Source organism: Haliotis rufescens, unplaced genomic scaffold, assembly GCF_023055435.1.
Source record: "Haliotis rufescens isolate VD_foot unplaced genomic scaffold, xgHalRufe1.0.p SCAF_19, whole genome shotgun sequence".
NCBI classification, from domain to species: domain Eukaryota; kingdom Metazoa; phylum Mollusca; class Gastropoda; order Lepetellida; family Haliotidae; genus Haliotis; species Haliotis rufescens.
In genome coordinates, this window is record NW_025963879.1 from 1,605,087 (window position 1) to 1,633,016 (window position 27,930).

The 27,930-nt window shown below is 41.5% G+C and overlaps 1 protein-coding gene across 1 annotated transcript; it reads left to right on the top strand.

Annotated features, from left to right (window-relative positions):
• Positions 1-678: 678 nt before the first annotated feature.
• Positions 679-27,702, top strand: LOC124113017 (testis-specific chromodomain protein Y 2-like). The gene is made up of 7 exons (XM_046473253.2): positions 679-755; positions 5,324-6,287; positions 7,144-7,520; positions 8,455-8,618; positions 9,241-9,451; positions 10,507-10,650; positions 18,936-27,702. The coding sequence occupies exons 1-7, from the start codon at positions 732-734 to the stop codon at positions 19,095-19,097; spliced, it is 2,046 nt and encodes a 681-aa protein (XP_046329209.2). The 5' UTR covers positions 679-731; the 3' UTR covers positions 19,098-27,702.
• Positions 27,703-27,930: the final 228 nt, after the last annotated feature.

Here is a 27,930-nt window from a genome sequence, read left to right on the forward strand (position 1 = left end):
AATTACAATTTCTTCATTATCACAATTTATTTATATAGGATATATTTTTTTGAAAGTTTATTAACATGTCCGTTGTTTTCATTACTGTTACAATGGACCGCTAATAAATTTAAATTACCTGAAGAAAGGGGGGAAGGGGGGACTTAACATACAACATGAACATAATTACTTTTGGTGAAATCATATCACTAAATTATTTAGTTATGTTTTTGTTCATACGTTTAAATGTTCTGCTGCGATATTATACAGATTTCAGCGCGCGTGGTATCCAGCTGGTTTAGATCCGCGCCATTTATTATTCGTAGAATTCAAAATTACAATGTATTTGGATACCTAGCAATTCGCTCGGTGTAAGGCTCACATGTCATGCGGTTTCGATTTGTCTAATATTTTTTTATAATAACTGAGTTATAATGAAACACTACCGTAGTGAGGCTTAAAAGTTTCCCGTGTTGAGCATCAGTTTATTCTATGACGTTGAATGAGGGGACACACATTTCACTTCTTCCCCAGAAAGATCATCATCCGCAATTGTGTAGCGCGTGTTCCCCCGCATACCCCTTTCTTTCAAACAAATGCCCTCCCCACATAAAAACCGTGCCCAGCGAAGCGTGTCCTCCGACAGGTGGTCTGTCAACGACGATGCTGAAAACGAAGACAATGAATGCTCCCCGGCAAAAGTAACCTCGAACCCAGACTAAAAGCGAAATCGATCATTCATACTTTCTGAAATGGCGGAGGGTCACGTTTATGAGGTAAAACGATATTACATTTTTACTGCACCTAACTAATCGAAGAACACTTAACAGTTCAAATCAAGGGTTCTTAATATTTAGCTTTAGGCGCATCTGAGAGCAATCATTGGATGGTTGTTACTTACTTGTATTTTGATAATACGCGGAATGTAAACAGAAGGTGTTGATACTGATAGTTCAGCGCGGCAACCCACTGACATTTATGCTCTTGTCAATCAATCGATCGGAGAATTGACAACTCGTATGGAGATGTTTGTATATTTTAGATGGTCGTTGCAGTAGGCATGTTGTTTTGTTCGTGGCAGCATAATTTAAGGTTCATCACGGTCAGGGGGAGTTCTGGCGGCTTTTTTCTTTCCGACCGACACTGGCAATCCATTGTTTGAGCGTTAATTGGGTTTCTCACTGGAGAGACATTTAACTCCTTTACACGTGTGAATAACAGTTTGCTAGTGTTGTCACATGTAGTTCAGCTTTAGCAAAACGGATTTCTTTATTTAATTTTCTTTCTTTCATGTACATGCTGTTATTGTTAGGTGTAAGCACTTTCGAGCATCAGTACCCGTTCAGAGACGAGGTATAACGGAATAACTGCGGTTGGTAGTTCAAATAAAAAAAACACAAAGGTAAACATGTTTATCAGAAATAGCTGACTAACATGTAAGTGTTATACGTCAGCGTTATGTAGCATGGTACTGGTAAATCTGTATTTAGCAATAAAAAGAATTTACAGTGCAAGTGTACTGAAAATTATATTTTTTTTTTTTTAAACATATAGGCCTAAGTTGTTCAGGTGACAATTAGGCGGTCTCTTTTATCATGGCTGTCCTTACTCAAGTTTGTTTAGAACATGTTGAACAACTGTTGATAGTGTGGCCAACAAATTAAAAAAATACCACTTATTTTTTATCTGGAAAAATCATTATTTAGACAGATTATAAGGAATTGTGTGCGTTCAGTGACTGTATTAAATTTTGTGATCACAGATTGTTTCGGTTAGTGCAAATGGAGAAAATGTGTTTCATGAAACTTCACCTATATCTTCAGGGCTTGCTTTTCAACTAATCCCAGGATCCACTCCTATAGTTCTCGTCATCTCAAAATACCTGCCATTGATTTTCATTAACATTTTACCAACCAATCAAACATGGAGATAAGGAAATGGGTAAGGGAGAACTTGCCACCGCCAATTTAAATGGAAATGAATACATCCTTTCCATCAAAGGGATTTGTTTTGGTTTCCTTTGCATGTCAGACAGTTTTTCGATGTTGAATTTCACACAAACTCTATCGTAATCAATGGAACTGGCAGCCATGTTGTTGATGTCGCCAACACAAAATTGGAGCTGGTTTGTAATTCACATCCTGATTGGTTCTGATTAGGCAGAGTAGCATATCAGTTCAATTTTGCCGATGAAAATCAAGGGTGGGTAGTTTGAGATCGCGAGAACCACGGGAATGGATCCAGGGGTTGTAGGTTTACCAAAATAAGAGCCCTGGAGATACAGAGGATGGGAAATGTTGAAAATACATCTTATCACGGGATAAGCAACTTATGAAGATGTCACAGGATTAGTTCATGTTGACAAAAATCCAACAAAATGGTGCAGTTCAGTCATCGCATACAATCTGTCTTTTACTTCTTCTCGAAAACACAATTTTGAAACATAATGTAGCTCGTTTTACCAACATGCATTACCTGAATATGTTGCAAACCCATAATGTATGTGATAAATTTTGTTGTGGATAAGCATGTGTAAATCTTTATGAATATGGGTTTGTGCATTTATGCAGTCAACAAATTCATAAAAGCATTTCCTATTCATTATAATGAATAAAAAATGTGATACTAAAGGTACCAAGGTTCATACAGGCTTGAAAAGGCCTTAGGTTCCTCTTTGAAAGTCTTGATTTTAGTGTTGACCTTGACAATCACCAAAATAGCTTGAAAAGCCTTGGAATTTGTACAAAAACAGAAATCGACCCCAAACTTTTCCTACTATCAGACTATGCATATTTGCACATAGTTTCGCAATCGTCAAAGCTAACCTGTCAAAACCTTTCAGTCTACTAATCCAAACTTATTTTTGGCAGTATTATCCCCAACCACGAAGGGGGATATAGGAATAGATGCTGTCCGTCACATTTCTTTTCCGGAGTTGAACTCAAAAATCATGAGCAGATATCAAAACTAGTCTAGTGGTGAACTGGTGCTTTTTCATACTTTGGGTTTTGAAAAATTAATTTTTTAGAGTTTCCAAAGCAACAACTTTGTATTAGACTGAAAATAGCAGTAGTGCTCGTTTCTGGAGCAGATCTTGAAAACCGTACAATACATTTCTTGCCTTGCACACAACTGGACATGTCATATTGGTGGGGGATATGAGTGTTTCGTGTTTGTTTTCAGTAGATTTTATCCATAGTATATGGACTATTACAACCTGATACAGGGTTTTACACGTTGCACAAGTGACCATACAGTACGCACAAATGTTGAGATTGGACACAGAAAAAGAATATTCTGCGCCCCGAGGATGTACAATAATATTCATTGTACCTACAGCACATCAAGAGCAGTTATGGGTGTCTTGTTTCATCCATCAATCATGACCACTGTCCACAAGATCATTGAATCATTCCAGACACTAAAGTAATTATCAACATGTACCATGATGTACAGTACACTACACCATTTCATTACTTTACAGGACCCTCATATTGCCTGGGGGGCACGGGTGGCCAAGTCGTCTAAGGCACCGTGATTTGCTGTGCAGAGTTGTGTCCCTTGGGCACGCCAGAAACCTATGATTGTGGGTTCGAATCCCGGTTCACCCCAATTATGTTTCTAGGTTTGTCAGCACCATACCCGTGCTCGTGGGTTTCACAAAAGTGGTAAACGTCTGAGACCTGCATCACTTTGGGCTTTCCTCCCACATTAAGCTGACACGCCATGATATAACTGGAATAATGTTAAAAGCGGCGATAAACCCAACTCACTCACTCATATTGCCTGCATGGGCCTTTAAAATTATTACTCAGGGTTCCATGGACCGTCACTTTTGTTAGTCAAGGTAAAACCCAGGTGATCTTACAAGACCATGAGACATGTGACTAAACAGGTGTTGGACTAGTAGATAAAGTTGCACTTTAGTACAATGTACTTGAATTTCCAGTTATTTGTATAACAGCACAGGGAGAAAATGGTGATAACAAATAAGGATGTATTAAAGCAATGAATATGGTTGGTGTGGCCTAAACATACTAGAGGTGCAGGATCAGATTTCCAACTTTTATATCTCATTTGTTTGAGTTGTATTTGATACGAGAAACCAAATCTCTAAACAATGCTAAACATAGCAACATTACGCTTCCCTGGGCAAAGGTACGTGTGGTATACAAAAGGAACATTCCAAGCAGACTGTCAGCTTAACACAAATTCAACAAGACCTTTTCTCAATGCATCATTAACTCTGATGTAATGATAAAACCAGAGCTCCAGATAAGCTGCGTACCTGCGTGAAATACGCATCAGAAATGCAGAAATACGCAGTAAAATAAAATCCAAGCGTATCGAATCGCAACTAACATTACAGATACGCTACAAAAATAAAACGTGCGTATCATCAAAATATTGTGAAGTAACCCTGTGTATTCGATTAGCAAATCAGCAACTTATTTTGAAATTATAAACGGGCATTCCGTCAACCTTGCCAAACTCCACGATGACAGTTACATCGTGATCATTTGCCATCACACTTTCTTGTGGAAGTATTGTGGTATTTTTGAGTCCTATAAACATGATAAAGCTCTTGAACCCACACGACACCAGTTTGCAGAAACTAGATGAATAGCGTTTTTAAATATTTAACTTAAATACCCACATGTGTAAAAACTAGTAGGTAACAGAAATTTGAATACCCAGATAGAATTACTGATACCCAATGATTTTAAAATGCATGGGTAAAATACCCACAACACCAAAAGCTTATCTGGAGCTCTGTAAAACTATAGTGGCAATTTGTTAAAGAGTTTCAATCTGTTACCTCATACTTTCAATCTGGGTAAAAAACAAAATTCTCTTTTATCATTTTTATTTAGCTCATCATGCTTATTGTCATTGTTTAACACACCAATATTCCAGTTATATGACAGCGGTCTGTAAATAAATGAGTCTGGACCAGACAATCCAGTGGTTGACATCATGTGCATTGATCCACACAAATGGAATACAATGAAATGCACCAACCAAGTCAGCAAGCCTGACCACCCGATCCCATTAGTCACTTCTCCTTACATAAGTTACAAGCTGACATACCATGATATAACTGAAAGACTGTTTAAACAGCATTACACCCACTCATTCACCAAGTGGTGTCACTATTTCTTAAAAGTTGGCGGATGACAGGTAGACACAATTTATGGATAACAACCGTCAAGCGAACCATGTAAACATCTATACCGAAACATCACTTTTACAGTAAAATAAAGAAGTTGTTATCCAGTAATTGTGTCTGCCTTAACATTCTCAACACTGCGTGGTGTCATTGAATTTGGATATCTTTTGTAAGGTGGAAAGGATCCTCTGCAAGAGGCAGACTAATGGCGTGGCTGAGTACCGAATCAAGTGGAAGGGATTCCAAAGCCCGGAATTCGACACATGGGAGCCGTTAGTCAATCTGGGTTCATGTAAACAACTACTGAAACAGTTTGAAGAAAACAACCAGAAGAATCAATCCCAGAAGAAGGTGAAGGAGAAAGCAAGAAAAATTGCACAAGGACTGGTGAAGAAAAGCAAACAGGTGAAAAATAAGTCAGAGATGACTTTTAAGGTGAAAACATGTAAATCAGACAAGGAGAATAAGTCTGGAAAAAAGCAATTACTTAAATGTGCCTCAGATGGAAAGAAAGTTAAGAAGCTTAAAGTTGTTATAGCAAAAAAGGCTTCATCCAAATCAGACTGTGGTAAAAAGGCAAAATCTGCACAGCTGAAGAAATCTGTCAAAGATAAATATGAGAAGCAGAAAAAGACAGTCAATCAGGATAAGTCTAAACACAAGAAATCTGACTCGAAGGACAAAGTTAAAAAGGTTAAATTGGAAGGAAGCTGCAATACTAAATCAATAAAACTTCAAAGCACAGGTGATGTTAAGAAGCTTAATATAGGGAAGAATACAAAAAGTTTCCCCCAAAAGGCCAAGGTTAGTGCAGGCAATGATATAATGGAAGTGCTAGTCAAGAAAGGGGTGAAGAGAAAACATGCACAAGAGATTGAAATTCACTCTGACTCGGACAGTGATGAAGATATTCTTTATTCTCTGAATGACGTGGTTACGGACATGCCTTGTGTGAAGGGCGAGGTCGCTTCCACGATGGGAAATAATAAACCTAAGGACAAGGTTAAGCATGGAGACAGGAAAGTTGTGGAGAAGATGAAATCGAAGTGGGAGCATGATTCGGATGGTAAAACGGTGAAGCGGCGTCTGTCTTTGATAGACTCGGTGAAGAAAAAGAAAGGGGTTATGAATCCTTCAGGTAAGTAGGAACTTGGTATAAGTAATGTTTTGTTGCCATAATGTATAAATTGTGATTAGGAAAGTCATAATCATGATAATGGCACCTAATATATACAGTATGTAGCCTGCATGTGTAATAGTTTTCCTACCTTCATCACCAGATATACTTTGACTGACAAATCACAATTTCTCATCATGACCACTGAATCACCAGTTTGTCATCATCTTTGTCAACACATCGGTACTCATTCATACAATATTGTTCGGGTTTTTTTAACGTTAACAGTAATGTGCTATATTCAGTTGCAATTGTTTTTTAAGTTCTGTTGCAGTTATTGTCCATTAAAATGATCAATGGCCCATACTTACCAAAAATGGCCCATATATGTTGATCAAAGGTCATGAAGAAAATATCCTTCCATGTCACTGTATAACCATGGTTTAAAATAGAGACATTTGCTTTTTTTATGAGGATCTGGGTTTTGGGAGAATTGCTGCTCATTAATGAATGAGATTATTTTGAAAAAACATTACTCGTCTGCTGACTGGAGTTGTCTATCATTGTCTATTACCAACTTCAGTTATGATCATCAGTGTTAGAAATTAAGAGGGTCCTGGGGTCTTTAGACTTTCTGCCATAGTATTTGAATCTTGGGACCTTCTATGTCTTTAACATTAGGGCTATGATGAACAATGGCAAGGATCCCTTGAAATTTCATGGATAATTTCTAACACTGATAATGGAAACTAAGTTGGCTATGCTAGTTATCTGTGGTAATCAAAATATTATAAACAGAATTCTAATCATCAACATGCTCAAGATAGTGAATCACACAATCGTCACAGGTGCTAACCATGTCAACTACAATTTCTAGATCCAGCGTTGCCTTACTTCTCGTCAGTCAAGCCCATCACAGCCCCTGTCCGGACAGCTATGCCTGGCTCCTCATTCCTGCTGGACAAGTACTATGGGGACATCCCTACGTTCCCTCTGTCACAGAGCATGATGCCGGTCAGCCCGTCCTCCATCTCCTATAAGGCCCTGCTGGCCAATCTCCCCATGCAGATGCATCCTAGGAAGAACAAGAAGGCCGTGGAGAGCGAGGCCGAGGAGAAGGTGGAGCGTCGCATCAGTGTCCGCACGACGGAGTACGCCTTCCGCTACAAGCAGATCGTGGTGAAGAAGTGTGATGGCTACACACAGATCTGGCTGAATACTCACACAGCTCTTAAGAATGCTATTGATCCACAGGTAAGTCACCCGTGTGACTGTTAGTCAGGGCCTCATGGGGTGAATAGGCTTAATAAGGTCATGAAGCCATGTGTGCAATTATGGCCAATGCTTTGACATAGACATGCCAGACTTATGATTAACATGGTTAGCTGGTTAAACAGGGCAGTGTTGGAAAGAAGCACCTGCCCATAGGCCTGTGGCAGGTGGATCATGTGTCGGGACCTTATGGCTCCTTATGGCCCACAGTAAATTTGTGTGTCGACTTATTTGTCAATAATAAGCAGTTTCTTTTAATGAGGGCCTGATGAGTTGAGTCGTGGTCTGAAGCTTCCAAATTTGTGGGTCCTGATATCTTCCAGAGGCAAGTGATATTATGGCCACCCAGCCTGACCGCCTGATTAACTAAGTTGCAAGGTTGAGGGGCCTATTCTGACCTGCACTCCCCACAGAAGGTGTGTTGAAATAATGTTTGGAATAAAAAATTGCCAGGCTGCAATGAGGCGCTCATCTTCCCGAGGCAAGGGAGTTAACTGACTGTAAAAGTCCATTTTCAACCCTTGTTGAACTCCGTATGACTATGTATGAGGTCCACCCACTGGTGCATTCCATTGTGAAGAAAGGGGTAGCTGGTGGTCTGCGACAAGTAGTACGATGGATATGTGCGTGTCCTGTCTCAGCTAACAAGTTCTAGTGGTCTTTGTGACTAGCGATACCTTCTGCTTTAGCATGGATACAGACAGTTCAGTGGCAATCTAGCTTTTGACTTCTATCAAACGACTTTTAGAGAATTCTGGTATAGACTTGCCACACCAACCTCTATTAGTCTCATGAGCAACACGTGTGTCCACAGGAGCATAGTCAATTTCGTCATCATGACCTGCATGTGCACTACATGCATACGACCTCTCTACCTGTAACAAACTGTACAGCTAACCACCATTGTTATGTTCAGGTTGTCCATGAGATTGTGTCCGCCCTCAACTCCGCCAAATATGATGACAGCAACCTGGTGATGCTGAGCAGCATCGGCAATGTCTTCTGTTCCGGCATTGATCTCAACTTCCTCACGACCGGGGACCGGAGAATTGCAGCTAGGCAGATGGTGGATGCTGTCAGGTCAGTGTCTTCGAGACCAGATTATCTTCTTTCAAGTCTTTGGTTGGCATTTGAAAGTATTTATCTTCTTGTTGTTTTCTGGGTCAGCATCTATGAGCAGGAAGAGGCAGGAGACAAAAATAAGCTAAAAGCTGGGATGTCTTGAGCCGATGTTTGAGCTCATTATCATAAGAACCCTCAGTCATTGGTTATTTTCTACCTCTGATAAATGCAATAATGGCCATTTGTATCTACTCTTACTAGCATGATTTTTAATGTTTATGTGAAAACATTCCCCATTTGTGTTTCTAATAAGAGAACTTTAGGAAATACCATGTCCAAACCACCAGACTCTGTGTGTTAGATAGTCAGACCTGTATGGTTTTTATTTAGTCATGACTGTATCATGTATGTTGTCATTTGTATTTTGTCTCTACCTGAAAATAGTTGTCAGTGATAGGCAAGGTGTGCATTTGTTTATGAATACACTGATTTTTGAAACTCAATTTTGACCATGTTAAAACAAATGCCCACAAGATCTGATACACAAGATGAAATATTTTGTGGCCTTCAAACTTCAGCAAGTTCAGACAAATACATTAATACTTGTGCTGTTGGTTGAAGTGTTCTTTTTGCTTCCTAGAGATCTGATTAAGACGTTCATCACGTTCCCGAAGCCGATCGTGGCAGCTGTTCCTGGCCCAGCTATAGGCCTGGGCATGGCCATCCTACCTCTCTGTGATGTAATCTATGCTAGTGACAAGGCACTCTTCTACCTCCCCTACTCCCAACTGTCTCAGACACCGGAGGGATGCATATCATTCACACTACCTCTTGCTGTTGGACTTGCCGTGGTAGGTAGCACCTGAGCAGGTTCAGAAGGCTTCACAGGGAATAGCTTCCAATTATCTGTGGTGACTAGAAGCCATATTGAAAAATTGTTTTATTATCATTACTAGGCCATTTGTGTTCAAAATTTAATGAATTCCAGGGTAGAATAGGTCTTCAGCAACCAATACTTGCTGTAAAAGGCAACTATGCTTGTCGTAAAAGGCGACTAACTGGATCGGGTGGTCAGGCTCGCTGACTTGGTTGATACATGTCATCGATCCCAATTGCGTGGATTAATGCTCATGATGTCAATCATTGGATTGTCTGGTCCAGACTCGAATATTTTACAGACCGCCATCATATAGCTGGAATATTGCTGAGTGCAGCGTTAAACAACAAACAAACAAAATAATGAAATTTGGTATGTGTTTTGTTAGTAGTGGGGCTGCACATGTTCCATTTCTTGCAATATTTTAAGTTTTGACCTTGATTTCTCCTTTCCACTTCAAACATGCAGAAAGCTGAGAGTTGTTATGGCCATTACTCAGACTAATCCTTTCAAAAGGGGACATGGGTGGCCCAGTCGTCTAAGGCGCAGCGATTCGCTATGCAGAGTTGCGACCTTTGGGCACATCAGAAACCTATGATTGTGGGATCGAATCCCGGTTCGCCCCAATTATGTTTCTAGGTTTGTCAGCACCATAACCATGCTCGTGGGTTTCACAGAAGTGGTAAACGTCTGAGACCTGCATCACTTCGGGCTTTCCTCCCACATTAAGCTGACACGCCGTGATATAACTGGAATAATGTTCAAAGCAGCGTTAAACATAACTCACTCACTCATTCCTTTCAAAGTGTCATGACATTTGGTAAAGGTGTACTTTCTAGCAGGGCTCAAGTTACAGAGTTGCTGCCCTAAGCTTTGTCAGGATCGATCAGTATCAGATTTGCCATGGTTATTATGCTTGGTTTGTCAGCATCATATAGTGTTATGGCTGGACCCCAGGACCCCCTGAATTACAAATGCTGCATGTGATCATGTTCTTATGGATAATTATGATTTTACTTGTCCTACCAGAGTAATGAGCTGCTGTTTGCTGGCCGGAAGATCACTGCAATGGAGGCGTACCAGCTGGGTCTGGTGTCGCAGGTGTTCTGGCCGACCAGTGTGATGCAGGAGGTCATACCCCGGGTCCAACACATGTCCATGTACTCCGCCAAGGTGAGCCCGTCATTGGTGTACAACACACACTGGATCCCAGTAGCCGATACTTGGGATGATGTGTGAGGGGGTTTTGAATTTCATAGGAATATCCATTCCAGCTGATACATTTATTTAATTTATTTTACAGATTCTGCAGACTAGGTATGTTAAGTGTAAAACATGAAAAGTGGTAAAAAGTAATAATGTGAAAAGCATATGTTTTAGTCTGTTTTCAGTCGTACAAATGGGTATCTCTCATACCCTCACGTCTAGTCGCACGTTTAGAGGAAGCCAGAAGCTGGAATGTAAACATTAAACTTGTTTCCATCCGGTTGCGCACGCACCTCCCTATGACATGTCACAAATCTCTCAGCGCGCCTCTGCGCTGGTCGCTCGAGAAAGTCTTTCGCGGTAGACTGCTAGTTTGTATTCTACTAGTACTTATCGCTTATCTACAGTTGTTCTAATAAAGTCATAATATGTCTTACCTGTAGACTCCTGGAATGTAATCCTTGGTAATCCATTGTTTGTGTTCAACGCGTGTTTCGCTGTTTGACAGTGATTCTACACGTGGCAATATGTCGGGCATTTGTGCCTCTTGTCAACGAAAACTGTCTAAAGTAGACCCTCACAAGTATTGTCCTTCCTGCATCATTAAGGACGGGTTTTCAACGTATTCGTGGAATAAACGTTGTAAAAAATGTGAGAACTTGTCTTCAATAAACTTTAACTATGTATCTTCGTGCGTTGGCGAAGCGGGCCGCTGGCCAGCGCTACAAGCGGAGATGGTCATCGGTTGGATCCTTGGACTCTGCACCCTCCGCATCAGGCCCTGGGGGTGGCGAGTCGACCACACCTCAGAAATCAGTTGAAAAAGACCCGCCTCAGTCAACTTCAGTTTTCGACAAGACACGTGACCATTCGCCTGCTGATGATACTACCCGCACGACTGGTCTTCGTCATTCGGTTGATCGAGAGCGTCACTCGGCCTCCCCCGTTACGACGGGACCGGATGGTGACGAGGACCATGAGGGGACTACGGTCCCCAGTCGGTCCGCATCTCGTTCTACCAACGACGATAGGGACGTCGTGCGGGACGACAGTGGACACAGAAGTCGTTCCCGTTCAAGTCGGGACGACAGGATGAGTGCCTCGTCGAGAGACAGTACACGACACGAGGGCGTTCATCGTCATCGTGGTCGTCGAATGTACGATTCGGACGATAACTACGATGGGGATCGTAGTACTTCTACAGTTAGAGATCGTAGCCCTCATCCCCACGGGGACGTGCGACATTCTCGCAGGGAGAGTTTGGGGGTTCAGCTTCGTAGTGAAGATAGTGACAGAACGACGACCTCGTCTCACTTTCATATCGACCCGGCTTTGATAGCCCAGATCACGGCGGCGGTCCTCGCCTCGATGGCGTCGACCAAGAAGGATACGACTACGTCAGGGGTCCATGGCCCGTCAACTATTCTACGATGTGGATCGTAGTACTTCTACAGTTAGAGATAGTAGCCCTCGTCCCCACGGGGACGTGCGACGTTCTCGCAGGGAGAGTTTGGGGGTTCAGCGTCGTAGTGACGATAGTGACAGAACGACGACCTCGTCTCACTTTCATATCGATCCGGCTTTGATAGCCCAGATCACGGCGGCGGTCCTCGCCTCGACGGCGTCGACCAAGAAGGATACGTCTACGTCAGGGGTCCATGGCCCGTCAACTAGTACAGCAGCTCCTTCATCTACGCCTCCACACTCGACGTCGACGATGGATTGTGACGACAGCCAGCAAAGAACGATGACAACCTGACGCGTGCGGGCTTTAAGGTCGGAGATACACCGCAGTCTCTTCAGTTTTCTCCTCCCGATGTCTTCAGAGCCATGGCTCACGATATGGACCAGAACTTTGGCTCTGCTCTGCCTGGGCAGAGCTTCTGCAAGCCGCCTGGTCGATCTCGTTACCCGATCTATGGCATGCCGTTTTCGTCACCCATGACTAGGGATTTGGACTGGGGGCTACTCTTCAAGAGACCAGCACCCTCCACATTTGGAATCCATGGGCACTGCTGTTCGTCACCAGCTGCAAACGCTTGCTATGCTGTCGACAGCGATCAAGGCCCTCTCAGTGTACTTTGAGGTGAAAGAACCCCAGGACGAGGACGACAGGACGGTGCCATCGGTCCTCACCTGTATGCAACGGTGGATCTAGGACGTCCTCGCCCAGTCCCGATATGTATCGGGACAGATTACTACGTCGCCATGGTTACATCGACTGCACTGACCTACCTGATCGTCATGGCAGGTCACTCTTACGGGCCCCGTGGACATCGCAACAGTTGTTCGACGGTCGTACCAACGACGTTCTGGACAAGTACTCCAGGGAAGCCGAGCGTGACATCATCATTTCGGCTTCACCCAACCTGTCCAGACGGCCACCGGTTTCGAACGCCCCACGACGACGTTACCGAAACGAGAATGTGCAACGGGCCTTCCGTAGGGACGTGCCTCGACAGCCGTCCCGCAAGGGAGATTCTGACAGGAAAGGTCGCCAGGTCTCCTTTTCCAAGTTTCCCAGAGGGGGAAAGTACCAGCGGGGGAGGAAGTGAGGTCCCTTCCCCCGCCGTCGCCGTGGTTGGAGTCTCCCCCGGTGACACTACCGGTAGGGGGGCGACTTCGTCACTATGCCCACAAGTGGGTTTTCCTCAACGAAACATACCTCCAACCACCCGACACATTCACCTTGACATCCCTCAGCTCTCTGCGTCGGATGATATTACCGAACGACTTCCTCGTCTCGTTAGACCTTCAGGACGTGTATCTACATGTACCAATAGCTTCCGAGTTCCAGAAGTACCTCCGATTCGAATGCCAAGGTATTCATTACCAGTGGGCGGCCCTCCCGATTGGAATTTCTACGGCCCCGTGCTTTTTCACAAGGATCATGAAGACGGTCGTAGAATGGCTCCATCGGCATGCGATCAGGGTCGCCTTCTACCTAGACGACGGGCTCCAAGCTCACCAGTTTACAGTAGCCCTTCAAGGTGAGTTGGCGACCACCCTGAGTCTACTACGGTACCTCGGGTGGATCGTCAACTTTCAAAAGTCGGACTTGGTACCACCTCGGGTTCTACAGTACATTAGGATACGCTTCCAGACGGGAGTCAATCTGGTCCAGGTACCTCAAGACCGTTGGGACAAGATTGTCAGCAGCGTTCCGTGACGTCTACATGCCTCGTCGTCGGTGCACACGTGGCAGGAAGTCCTCGGTCTGTTGACATCGGCCCAAGACTTGACCCGTCGAGGTCGTCTTCAACTTCGTCCGCTGCAGAGATTGCTGTACCCCCACCTGGAGTTTCCCAATCTCCTGGTTCCACTTCCGGCGCAGCTACGTTGTCATTTGGAGTGGTGGCTCCAGCCGTCGAACGTTTGCGAGGGCGTCTTTATGAGCGAGCCTCCGTTCATACTACACCTATTCGTAGACGCGTCATTGGAAGGCTGGGGAGCGCACTTCGGGGACGACCAAGCGGCCGGGCGGTGGTCGCCAGTAGAAAAGGTCCTCCACATCAACTACCTCAAGATGGAAGCAGTGATTCGGGCGGTCGAGTTTTGGAAACTTCGACTCCGTCGGAAACGGCTGATGATACAGTCGGACAACTCCACAGTCGTCCACTGCGTCAACAAACAGGGAACAACTCAGTCGGCGGCCCTTCTGGACCGGACATTCAGGTTCTTCGCCCTCGTCGACGACTTGGACATGGGCGTACAAGAATGTGATTGCCGACGCCCTGTCGAGACCATCGAGGCCGTCTCCCACGGAGTGGATGATCCATCCGACAGTCTTTCATCTGCTGACAGATCGACTCTGGTTGCCCCAAGTAGATCTCTTTGCTGCCCCGTACAACAACCGCCTCCCTCGATTCGTGTCGCCGGTTCCAGACCCATGGGCATGGGACCACGACGCTCTAGCATTATCGTGGGGGGTCCAGACGCTTACGCGTTTCCACCAACGGTGCTGTTACCATCGCAACTGGTGAAAGTTCGTCAAACGGCCAACCTACGTCTGCTTTTGGTCGCGCCTTATTGGCCGGCCAGAACATGGTTCCCGGAACTTCTTCAGATCATCGTTCAACCACTGTTCCCATTGCCAGATCGAGACGACCTCCTTCTTCATCCTCACACCGACGACTTGCATCCGGGGATAAAGAACTTCCAGCTTCACGCCTGGGTTTGCTTAAGACCTCGTTAATGAAGAAAGGCTATTCGGCTAAAGCGGCAGCGCTTGTCTCGTCGGCACATCGAGTTACGACTCGTAAGCTGTAAGATGACAAGTGGACCACTTTCTCCATTTTCGCCAGGTCTCATGGCTTCAAACCGGCGGTAGCGACCCCACCACAGGTGGGGGAGTTCCTAGTCTCTCTCCGGTCATCTCGGCGTCTGAAAGGGTTGACGATCTCGACATATCTGGCAGCTTTGGCTTCAGTAGTGCCGTCTCCTACGGGCGACAAGCTCACTAACGTACCGGAGTTGCAGAAGATTGTACGTGCCTTCATGGTTGAAGATCAGTCACGTAAATTCCGACCGCCGGCCTGGGACCTCGATGTCATTCTGCGCAACCTGTCTAGTCAGGCTTACGAGCCTCTCGATAAGGTCGCGTTCGACTTATTGTCTCAGAAAACGTTTTTTCCTTCTCTCGCTGGCTACGGCTGCGAGAATTACGGAAATACATGCCATTGACGTCGGTCGGATTACGTTCGATCAGCGTAACCATGGCAACGTCCATCTTGGTCTCCGATGGGATTTTTTAGCGAAAAATTAACTTCCTGGCCAAGATCCGAGAATGTTCAACATTCCTTCCTTGTCTGCCATTATGGGCCCTCGTGATCACGCTGATCTCACCTTGTGCCCAGTTCGTGCGCTTCGTATTTACCTGCAGCGTCCTGAACAGCGACGACACCATTTTCGACGACTGTTCATACCGCTCTCAACCAATGCAAAGAAAGAGATTACACGTAATACTCTCTCATTTTGGTTGAGAGCGGTAATTCTCTGAGCTTGCGAGGCGCAAGGACTCGCACCTCCCACCTCATCTCATCCGCACGAAGTTCGAGCCTTCGCTTCAACATTAGCACTCCACAGGAATTGTTTGCTACAAGCTATTATGGAGGGCTGCTTTTGGAGATCTACTTCAGTGTTTGCTTCGCATTATCTTAGAGATATCTCCACAGAAGAGGTTGAAGGACTCAAACAGTTTGGTCCACTCGTGGTGGCACAACAGATCTCTCAGAAAAGACAGTGAATTCGTGTTTTATTCACTTTGGAGTTTTTGCTCGACACTTCGTGACATACTACAGGTTACAATAAAAGCTGTTGGTGAATGTACGCATTCTTATGTTTTTTTGTTGCGTGCAGTACTTCTGCTTTTTATTATGGTTATTCGGTGTATGCATCGTCTTCCCATACATTATAGTACTGCTCGTATTTTTTAGTTACTTTGTATACTGCGAGTTGCTCTGTAACTAAATTATGCGCCGACCTCACTTCGATCCGGGTTCAACTGACGTGTGCAGTTGTACTGTCGCATCGATAATTAGTTGTGTGTCGATGAGTATTACCCATGCTATTTTAGTTACCTTGTCTACGGCGAGTTCTGTAACTAAATTATACGCCGACCACATTTCGATCGCAATTCAACTGACGTGTGCAGTTGTCCTGTCGCTTCGATAATTAGTTGTGAGTCGAAGAGCATTAAACATGCTGTTTTAGTTACCTTGTATACTGCGAGTTGCTCTGTAACTAAACTATTCGTCGACCACACTTCGATCGCAGTTCAACTGACGCGTGCAGTTGGCCTGTCGCATCGGTAATTAGTTGTGTGTCGAAGAGCATTAACCATGCTGTGCGTTCGTGATAAACAACTTGTCTCGTCCATGCATCTGGTCGAATGTTCTATTGTCACTACAGGGGTGAGGAACTTGGTACATTCGACGTGAAAGTGGTCACTGCCTGATTACTTTCCCGACCCTCCTTCCAGTGTTCCGTCGAATTCTACCTATTTGTACGACTGAAAACAGACTAAAACATGGGTTTTTCAGATTAAAAACGATGTTTTATTGGTCTGTTTTCAGTCTACGTTCCCACCCAGCCATCCCCACAGGGAAGTAATCCAGTCCAGTCCTGCTTGATGGCTTATTCTTCGAGATTTGTGACATGTCATAGGGAGGTGCGTGCGCAACCGGACGGAAACAAGTTTAATGTTTACATTCCAGCTTCTGGCTTCCTCTAAACGTGCGACTAGACGTGAGGGTATGAGAGATACCCATTTGTACGACTGAAAACAGACCAATAAAACATCGTTTTTAATCTGAAAAACCCATTTTTCAATTGAAATGCGTTAATTCCATCTAACAAGTTCTCAACCACAAATATTGAGCATACAATTGGTAAACTTTACTAAAACTTAATATGGAAACAACTTCAGGTAATTTTTGGATAAGCTGCAATGTCTTCTCCCATCTACAGACCAGGATTTGTCACTAAAACATCATTAAACCAAGAAATAACATATAGTCTATCCTCAGTAACCATAGTAGCCATTGCAATAATTGATCAAGAACAAGCAAACAGGTTAGAGTGGTGATAGCTCTTGAGACCTTGCAGCTGGGTGTTTCTTCGTTTGGGTAATGAGTGAATAATAAAAAAGTCTAATGTAATTTCATAAGCACAGCACTCTTTCTTCTTTGTGCTGGGCTCCAGATAATGTTTTGAGTTGTTGAGTACTTACCCACATGTGGTCCTATATGGGTATTGATTGTTTTCTTTGTACATTCAATATATTTTTGACTCTCTTGGGTCAGTTTGTTTGGTAAATTTAGCCAATGAGTAAGACTTGGTTTAGAAATGATTCTGATTCAAATGCTGTTTCAAGTGTCTTCTAATTTGTGTGTGTTCATGTGCTGCTCAGTAGTGGTGTATTGATACAGCAATACAGTATGTATCCCGATACAAGCCCTCAATACAGCAATTGACAACCCATGTATTGTGATGCATAAAACACGTTACATAACAAGTAATATGTAAAACAACATGAATAATAAGAGATTTAATATGCTATATGAAGCTGTTCAAACTTAAAGTTTTGCTGTTCAGTGAATATTCACAGTGTTTGCACTTTGACTAACGTAACAAGCCTTTTCAACTTTGAACAGTGAACATTTTCATTTTAATGTTCATTAGTTAGTGTGAAGTTGATCAGTTAGTGAACAGTAAATCACTGATAGGCTTAATGATGTCCTCTCAACATCTTTGTGATACAAACATGTGTTTGGAAGTGTTTGCCATGTCACTGTGATACATGTCTAAATGATTTGTAGCATGTGTGTGGATTATTTGCTGCAGTAGAGTTCATATATAGTTGATGCCTGCATTCCATCAGTAAATAAAGATCTGTATGAGTGAGGCTTGTGTGATATAGCTGGACTATTGCTGAGTGTGGCTTAAAACAACAGACAATCAACCAACGCAAACATGTATAGGATCGTCTATAACAACTGCAAAGACCTTTAGAAGTTCAAACTCTTCTCTGTCTGATGTGGGCGGTTGGGTAACCTAGTGGTCAATGTGTTCGCACATCACACAAAGGACTTTGATTCAATTCGCCATTTGGGTACAATGTGTGACGCCCACTACTGGTGTTCCCCACAGTGATGTTGCTGCCATAGTGCCCAAATCGGCATAAAAACATACTTACTCACTCACTCTGACAGATGTGTATACTTGCTGATGTGAAATAATAAACATTCTCCATTATAAACATTGATAAACAAATTTAGCATATTTTTCTCCCCTCATCATTGCTGACTAAACCAATTGAACTACATAATGCAATACAAAATAGAAAAAACAGGGCGCTCTCAAAATTAGAAATAGGGGACTCTTATTAGAATATTATTTTGGTGATAGATTGTAAATTTCATGGTTTATGGTGACAAGCTGAAATGTTTATATACGACAGATATACTTTTCCAGAATTTAATTGCCCATAATTGAGGGTGCATATAACACACGAGTTTGTATTATACACGTATAAATAAGTCTTGTGAACATTGATCAAATGGAAGGGGTGCTAATTGGAATTGTTCACTAACCAATATAGCAAATATCACAGTGGGCGCTTATTACAGCAAATACGGTATTTACTTTGACCTACCCAATGTTATCTAATAATAATAAAAACACTAAATGAATGCTGTGATAATTTTGGTTGGCAGTTGAATGTATACATGGTATATTTGATGTTTCTTCAGGCGATGGAAGCAACAAAACTCCTGATTCGCAGTCACCACCGCACTAAGCTGGAACTGACCAATGAGACAGAGTGTAACTTACTGCTGGAGAGATGGAGCACAGTTGAATGTCACCGCGCTATCGAGACATACCTCAGCGATGAGAAGAACTTCCTCCTATAACTCCCTCACTAACACATTGCCTTCATCGAACTCTCACCGCACTATCGAGACATACCTCAACAATGAGAAGAACTTCCTCCTATAACTCCCTCACTAACTCATTGCCTTCGTCGAACTCTCACCACACTATCGAGTCATACCTCAGCGATGAGAAGAACTTCCTCCTAAAACTCCCTCACTAACTCATTACCTCCATCAAACTCTCACCACACTGTCTAGACATACCTCAACAATGAGAAGAACTTCCTCCTATAACTCCCTCACTAACACATTGCCTTCGTCAAACTCTCACCTCACTATCATACCTCAGTGATCTTCCTCCCTCACTATCTCATCATACTCAGGTAAACAAAATGGCCATGTTGTCGTTCTTCACACAGATCCCAATGGGCAGCCAAATCACCATTAGAAGCAATACTCCCAAGGGATTTACCTGAGCTTTCTAGTTGTGACTCCAGGGGACTCTCAGTTATAGTTTTGGGGGTCCTGGGCATGGCTGTGACCTACTTGATGTCAACAGGAGGCGACATGTGTCACACACTTACATGAACTTTAGTGATGTCATGGCGTTTGGCATGGTGATATCCTTGATGGGAAACTTGGTGATTTAGTGAAGAAACGGACATGGACAGACTTATCTTCTGTTGCATTATATTTTCAGTAAGAAATATCAGGTAATGTTATCATGCATGATGCTAATAACGAAGTTTTAATGATTCGTACAGCCTTTTGCATCCTCGCTGTATTCATTTGTCAGATCAAACAATAACTATTTCGTGCTGGGGTCTGTGAAGTGTGAGTGTTGCTATGGGGACTGATAGGGTGCAAGTGTTAAGTCATCTTGAGATGTATGTAGCATCCTCATTTCACCGCAGGCCTCAAAGTTTATTCTTGTCATTAGGAGCCATTGGTTCCTAGCAATTGTTGTCAGGGAGCCATGTGACGTTTAAGAAGCCAGGTGAAAAATGAAGAAGCCAAATTTCAGTGTCAGTAATGTATGATGCTGTTACAGCATACCTAATCTGCCTAACTGCAGCAATACTGATTCCTACGTTTTGTGTAACAACCTTTGTTGTTATTTACATAGTTGTAAATACTAGACAAGATTATTGATTAATTTTTACCTCATAATTCCCAGTTGATTTTTAGGTTTTTTAAAATGAAATATTTGTTCAGCCAATCAGCATTTATCAATGTATTGTATTTCCTGTACTATACAGTTAGTTATATCAGGTCGCCAGCTTGATCTTTCGAAGTAGCCAAGTGGAGACTGCTTCAAAATATTGGTCGCCAAGTGGAAATTTCAATCACCATGGCGACTAAGTTGCAACTTTGAGGCCTGCACAGCTGGACCATTTACCTTTAACCCTTGTGGCAAAGGTCACACTAGGTCATGGGAGACACGCGAGGTCATTGTGGGGTTGTGGTCACGATGACTGTAGAGGGCAGCTAGTACTTGGTCAGTTGACCACGAGAAAGACCCTACTCTTTTGTTGCCTTGGGCCCTTTTTCACAAAGCAATTGAGTACTATGATCATAACTGTTAGAGATCGTCATTGACCTACACCTAGGTTGGCAGATGTAGATCATCATGTGACCTTCATGTCAAATGGATTTCCTTTTTGGCACATGACGCCTGTGAAATAACTACCAGTATGTTTCCTTATGTAAATGCACGTCACAAGTCATATGTCTAGGTAAATGTTGAAATTTCCTGTGAATTTGTTACACAGAGCCCAGAGCCAAGCCAATTTATGCATAAAGCGGTTTTATATTAGAACTCTTTTTCACTTCCTACAAAAAGCAAGCCATCCATTGTGATGGTCTTAATCTCATGCTTGGGATCAAAGTGTCACACATCTTCTACAGCTCACTGCTTTTTGGAAAATGTTGAGTTTTCATGCAGATGGTTTTTCAGCTCCGGTTGATGTGGGTTGAGTACTTTGACCAGCCACATTTCAGCTGTTTGTGTGGAAGGAGTTATGTGTAGAAAAAATATGTGATGCAGAAAATAGCATAATAGTGGAAGCCTCAGTTTTAGAATCAATGAGTGCTTGGTTCAACTAGAACATTTTTGTGAAATAGGGCCCAAGGCTAATTAGGTCATACCAGTCTCATTAAAATAAAAAACATTTTCCTCCAAGATGATACCTCTCTGCGTGAAAATCAGAGACACCTCTCTAGGAGCACGCGTCAGGTGACCTTTCTGATCAGCCAATCAGTTTTGAGGCTTCTAAAGCATTCAGACAAGCATATCGGATTTCTGTATCTCAAAAACAAGCTAAAACAACAAGTTCTGAAAGTAAATCAACAAGGCTGTGCCGTTATTCTTGTAAATGTTATCTTTCTAAAATATTAATCAAGATTTCTGAATCAAGAAGGTAAAGAAATGAAGCCGATTCATTTTTGAAACCTGACATCTGTTTAGCTCAGGAACCCAAATATCCTTCTTTAGATCAGATGGTCAGAGTTCACTCAGGGTTCAACTGATGGGACCTTCAATGGAGGTATAACGAGATCATAACACACAGAGGTATCACATTGGAGTAACAGATCAGATTGTAATGATATAATGTTCATCCTACCAGAGTGGTAATGGTTGATCATCATACTCACGGCTTGCTTCGTGTAGAACCAAACACATTACAGTCCACCATGATGTAAATGGTAGATATCTGACAGTCATAAGACCTTTAGTTCAAATATTTTGGAGAAAGGTTTTGAAAATGTTTGTGTTTTTCAATTTTTATTGTTTTAATTTATGTTTGTTAGACTGGTAAACTCAAATTACGCAACAGACTGTACAATGCTGTTGAGTTGAGTGAAAGTAATATCCTGTCTGTATTGTAGTCTCATTAAAATCAGATCTTCTCCGAGGATGCGACATCTTTAAGTGAATATCTGATGATGCCTGTTTAGAAGGTTGTGGCAGGTGAACTTTCTAATAAGCCAGTGTCAAGCATTCTAAATTCTTGGTTCGAATGAGCAAAGCCTTCAGACAAAAAATATCTGATTTCTGTATCAAAAATGAATATGATCATGAAGTTCCGAATACAAAAAATAAAGGTATTGTTGTATATATTTTATACATTGTCGTTCATGACTTCAAAGGCATCTACACCATAAAAGGTGTACTATTTTTATGTTTTGTTGCTAAAATTGAAATTTCCAAATCAAGGTGGTGAAAAAAAGAAGTTGAATAGTTTTAGAAGGTTAACATCTGTTTTGTTCAGGAACCCATGCAACCTTCATTTAGACTGGGCAGTGAAGTTTGTTCGGGGTTCACCTTACTACTTCTATAGAGGTATCTTCAGATCCAACAGGGGCGGTCAGGTAGCCTAGTGGTTAAAGCGTTCGCTCGTCACGACGAAGACCTGGGTTCGATTCCTGACATGGGTACAATGTGTGAAGCCCATTTCTGGTGTCCCCCGCCATGATATTGCTCGAATATTGCTAAAAGCGGCGTAAAACCATACTCACTCACTCAGATCCCACAGAGGGGTACCATCTCGGAGTAAAAGATCTGATTTGAACGAGAGTGTCTGTACTGCAATTGTTGATAGATTTTATGCACAAATGTACATAGAAAATTCCTAAAGCTTTCCTAACATTATGGTCCCAGGGTTGATTGTGGACAGGCAGGTTTTAGTGTTCCCAGGTCTCATACAGTGTCTTCACACAACTTGTACAGATTACATTCATTGTATGTAGCTAAGCTATTTATTACATTAGTGGAATGTAGAGATTGGTGCATAACAGAATAGTCCATTTTACATCTGTATCTTTTTGGCATCGTATTATAACCCTTTTTTCATGAACAGCAATTGTATAAATCAATTCACTGTATAGACATTCTAGATGTAGCATTTGTAAATATCCAAATGTTATTGAGGACTTCATTAGAAAACACCTTCCCATTGAACAAGAATTTGTTTGCTCGAGAAATAGGCATGTCATTTTATCATAATTTTATGACTTACGAATTGTTTTATGCATTGATATTTCCTTGTGAATAAGGAATCATCATAAATTAATTTTACCAAATATTAATTCTTTCTATATGTGTGGCTATAGCACACATACTTGTATTGTACATTTGAAGTTGGCAGTCTGTTTTCGATTAGCAGGATAAGTCTGCCTTAACCAGTTGGTACTCCTACAACAGGGATGTTGTCTCCTCAGTGTTTAACCATGGCAGCTACACAGCAAAACGCACATAGCAGTCAAACAGATTTCATTATTTTTTTCTCCTGATAGAGTGACAGCTACTGACAAGGTGCTCATTTCAATTCATATAGTCTCCACACTATGACCATGACTTCCCTGTTCCAGCCCATAATGATGTGAACCACTTTTCAATTGCATGTCAGTTTCAGGCAGCTTTTTTTGAAGTTCACTGAACAAATATTTGATTTTTGAAAATTTCATTTAATGGTCTGTATAATTGTATATTTAAGGGCCTTTTGTATTGTCGACACAAATTTGCAGCTCAAATATGCTTCCTTTTCATGTATTAAGGGTCAAAATTAAACCTGAAACTTAATACGTCCTTGTTATGACTCTAATATTAAATGTTTAAAATTTAAGGGGTCCCTTCATTTAATATTCAAATATCATAGAAGACCTGGGGCGGTCGGGTAGCCTAGTGGTTGAAACGTTCGCTCATCACACCGAAGACCTGGGTTCGATTCCCGCCATGGGTACAATGTGTGAAGCCCATTTCTGATGTCCCCCTGCCGTGATAATGCTAGAATATTGCTAAAAGCGGTGTAAAAACAAACTCACTCACTCATAGAAAACCTCGAGGACAGCTTGACCCACTGTTATTTTAAACACTGGTATTGACATTCTGAGTGAACCATTTCTCCACATTTTCAGTCTTCTAACAATATTTAGATGTTCCCAATAGTTTAATGGCTGTTTAATGGGGTCTGGTCAGTCATGCTGTAAACGATTTGTGTGTCTGGGTTTTACAAGTAACAGTTGGTGATATGTAGGCTGTAAAATAGCAATGGTTTGTGTTTGAAATATTTTTTGGATGATATACAGTCAAGTGGGCTTTTTGGGTTTCAAATGTAAACAAGTGCAACATGTGTTTAAGTGGTTGAATATTTTTTCTCTATATTGAAGTATGTTGAGAATGTTTTACAGGTTGATGAACAAGAAATAGTTCATTTCTAACCTAATATCTGCATGGTAATCACTTGTAAGGCGGCCAAGTGTAGCACTGAATCTGTTTAGACAATAAATACTGTTAGGGTGCACCTGTTGCATGATGGACACGAAACGACTTCAAGACAAATCAATTTGTAAATAAATGTTGATAGTCATGATAGTGTAGTGTTCATCTTGTTCTTAATATGAATCTCATTGTCTCAACATAATGGGAACTCATTTTGCATGCCAAATGAAATGCTGCCTTTATATATTTTATCCATTAGGAGCTGGTGCAAATAAGTTTGGACTTGTGTTGAATATCACACAAAATAAGCGTAGTGCTGTAACAATGTTAAGGAGTACGATAAGGCAAACCTTTTGTATTGCCAGGGTTGTTTACTGTGATATGTCCATTTTAGTTCCTAAATCACAGAATAAGTAATAAAAGCAAGGACATCCTCATTGATGCAGGGTATAATTTCTCCATGCTAACTACCCAGGACCCATTCACCACCATCACTTCATTTGGAATCCCGTTCTAACAGGCCTCTGAAAATAGCTATCCAATCATTTCACTTAGTCCAAAGTATTTTGGTCTTTTATTATTGTATAAGTTGCCTTACAAAACTGACCCACATATAAGAACTGAAATTAGAAAATAATAAAATGACAAATGGGGAGATGTGTATGGTCCCAGGAAAATATAATAAATGTGATTTATAGCTGTTTAGTACAGCAAAACAATACTACTACCATTTACAAACTAGTGACTTCAGCAGCTTTTTTCAAGCCAGCAAACAACCCTCACACACTGGATGAAGTTTATCTGCATGTTAATTTGGATGTTGAATTAGTATTTTTTATTATTATTTTCGACCACAATCATTTGCCATAAAGATGGAGATATATGTGATACACTGGATAATTGAAGATGTTTCTTTGGTTTTACAAAAACTCAGTTTTCAAAATGTTCTTGAAGGTTAACTACCGGTAATGATTTTATGTTTTTAATATGTGTGTCATTATCTCGGGTCCCACACTGTGACCGGATGGTGATTATCATCTTTGAAAGAATTGGTTGGGAAGTTCAAAATTTTGTGGATATCCTTTATGCTCACAAATGTAAAGGTATATCTTCTTCATTAATCTGTTGGGTATGCTGTCATTGGGACAAGTTTCTCATATTTCTATGGGCGCAGTGTTTTAAAAATGTTTTAGAACAATTGAATTTATCTCAAAACATGATTTTTATGATGAATCTCAGTAATATTCATTGTAATCTGTTGTTTATATCAGATTTAATTTTAAAACAGAAAGACAGTTGAAAGGGTTTTTAGTTTTATTCCCTTAGCTATTCCCAAGTCTTACCAAGTCACTTGACACTCCTTGATTGTTAACTAGTTGTATACCAGATAGTACATGTTGGTAAATGCTGGGCCACTCCCCGTCGTGATGCTTGGTACAATGTACATACAGTTTTGACGATAATCTTATTAATCTAATAAGGTTTTACTATTACAGAATAGTCTTGTTTAAGATTTGTATGCACAATAATCTGTGCGAATTATTTCTTATATTGGAAACTTTGAAAATAGATTCCCAAATATTGGTAATTTGGAGGAAAAAAGAGTGCTTGTAAAAACAATAAGATCTGAGGAAGTTAGTCCTGACTCTAATTATAGATAAATATGTAATTGTGTTTTATAGGTCTATGGGCTTTTGTTCCATAGTATATAGGAATGATGCATATTTTCTATGTGGCCAATAGGGTTAAAGTGTACATTTGTCAGACCAAACAGTGATTTGATTCCCAATATAGATACAGTGTGTGAAGTTCAGTCTTTATTTTCCCAATGGGAGTATACAAAAAGCAGCGCACAACTCCACTCATTCACTCTGTGGGGTTGATGAGCTCCCCTGACAGATGGAATGTCCTTGGTCACTGAGCAAGGTACAGGGTCTTGTTTTGTCAGTATTTCATATGATCGAGCTAAACCTTACAATGGGCACAAATGTTGCGGCCATAAAATTTCCATTTGGACATCAGACTTTAGAATCCGAAGGTGAACACCTTGTCCATATGTCCAAAGAGGTAACCCCATCTGTCATGTAAGGATGTCATCTGTAGTTTTTTCAACTCTGCTACATAGACAGTAAGCTTAAAAGATCAATAATGACAGGTGTTTGAGAACCTAAATTGAACAGATATACAAGCCAGCTGTATTCTGTTATGAGATTTATCTGCAGTGGGGACCATGGGTGGTCCAATTGTCCAAGATGCTGGAAATTGCTGTGCAGAGTTGCATCCTTAGCCATGCCAGAATCCGATGATCATGGTTTTCAAATCCTGATTATGATTCTTGATTTGTCAGCACCATCCTGCACATGTGGGTTTCACCAAAGTGGTAAACATCGACCAGAACCTTTGGCTCTCCTCCACTTTAAGCTGACAAGCCATGATGAAGCTGAAAGATATCCACTCACGTCTGATGTATGTATCACACATTGTCCCATGTTATAATACAGCCTGTGACTGCCTGAGCATATGTAAATAAGCTGTAATGCATATCAGTAGATGACTATGGTGCTACAGTCATAGCTTGATGCTCCCTTGTACATAGTTGTAAGCCTCTGCTTCGTGTTCATGCCATGTGTGTTCTAGGTGCCCATTGTAGTTTAAATTTTCTCTTTGGATGGGTGCAATGGCTACTAGGTTCCTTGAACACCGTTTGTTAAAGATGTCTGGTTTTCCTCTGAAATCACCAAGTTCAGTTCTAGCTTTTCATTTGTCATACATGTACAGTCTGAAGTGTTTAGGACTTACATTACCATGGTCGAAAATGAAAGGACATTCTTGCATTTGCAATGTTACAAGACAGGGGAAAACTGAAAACTGTTCTGTTATTAAAATTTAATCACACCATTCCATTACTCAGCTTCTGAAAAGTCAATGAACCATGGCCATTAAGAATTATTTGTAGTTTTTTTTGCTGTCAAAGTTTTTTATAAAGACTATTAGAGAGTATATCATATTCATGAAAGTCACAAGAACTCCAAGTCAGATCATCTAATATACAGTTACTGAATGAAAGTATTGTAACAATAAGAGAACCTGTTCTTAGGCAAATCCCGAATCGAATACTGCTGGAGTCGATGACCTCTAAATTTTATTGTGTTGAGGATAGACCATCTTGATAGGACATTATTGCAGAGATTCTGATACTGAAAAATTACGTCCATCCTTTGCGATTGTTTCCCACTGTTTCATGACATGAATTACAACAGTGTATTGACTGGCATCCTTTCATGACTGATCTGTAGCCAAACTGGTCTTCTACAAATACACTGTGAGTTGATTGTTATATAGAAGTCCTATCTAATTTATTGCCACTCCATACTATCCTTGTATACTTTCTGTTGTAAATAAAATGGATGTCAGAAAAATTCAGATGGACTTCATTTTACATTGTATTTGTTGACATGTTGATGAGACTTGATGCAATTACCTCAGCTGTAAACATCTGTGAGTTGTGAAAGTGTTTTTGCTATTTATGTTCTTCTGAAATGTCATGTTTGTAAATCTTTATCTAGATTTATTTCTAGATAAATTCTTCTTGCATGAGCATGATGAGTATTCATCAAATAATAGTCAAGTTTGCCGTTTGGTCAAGAATTT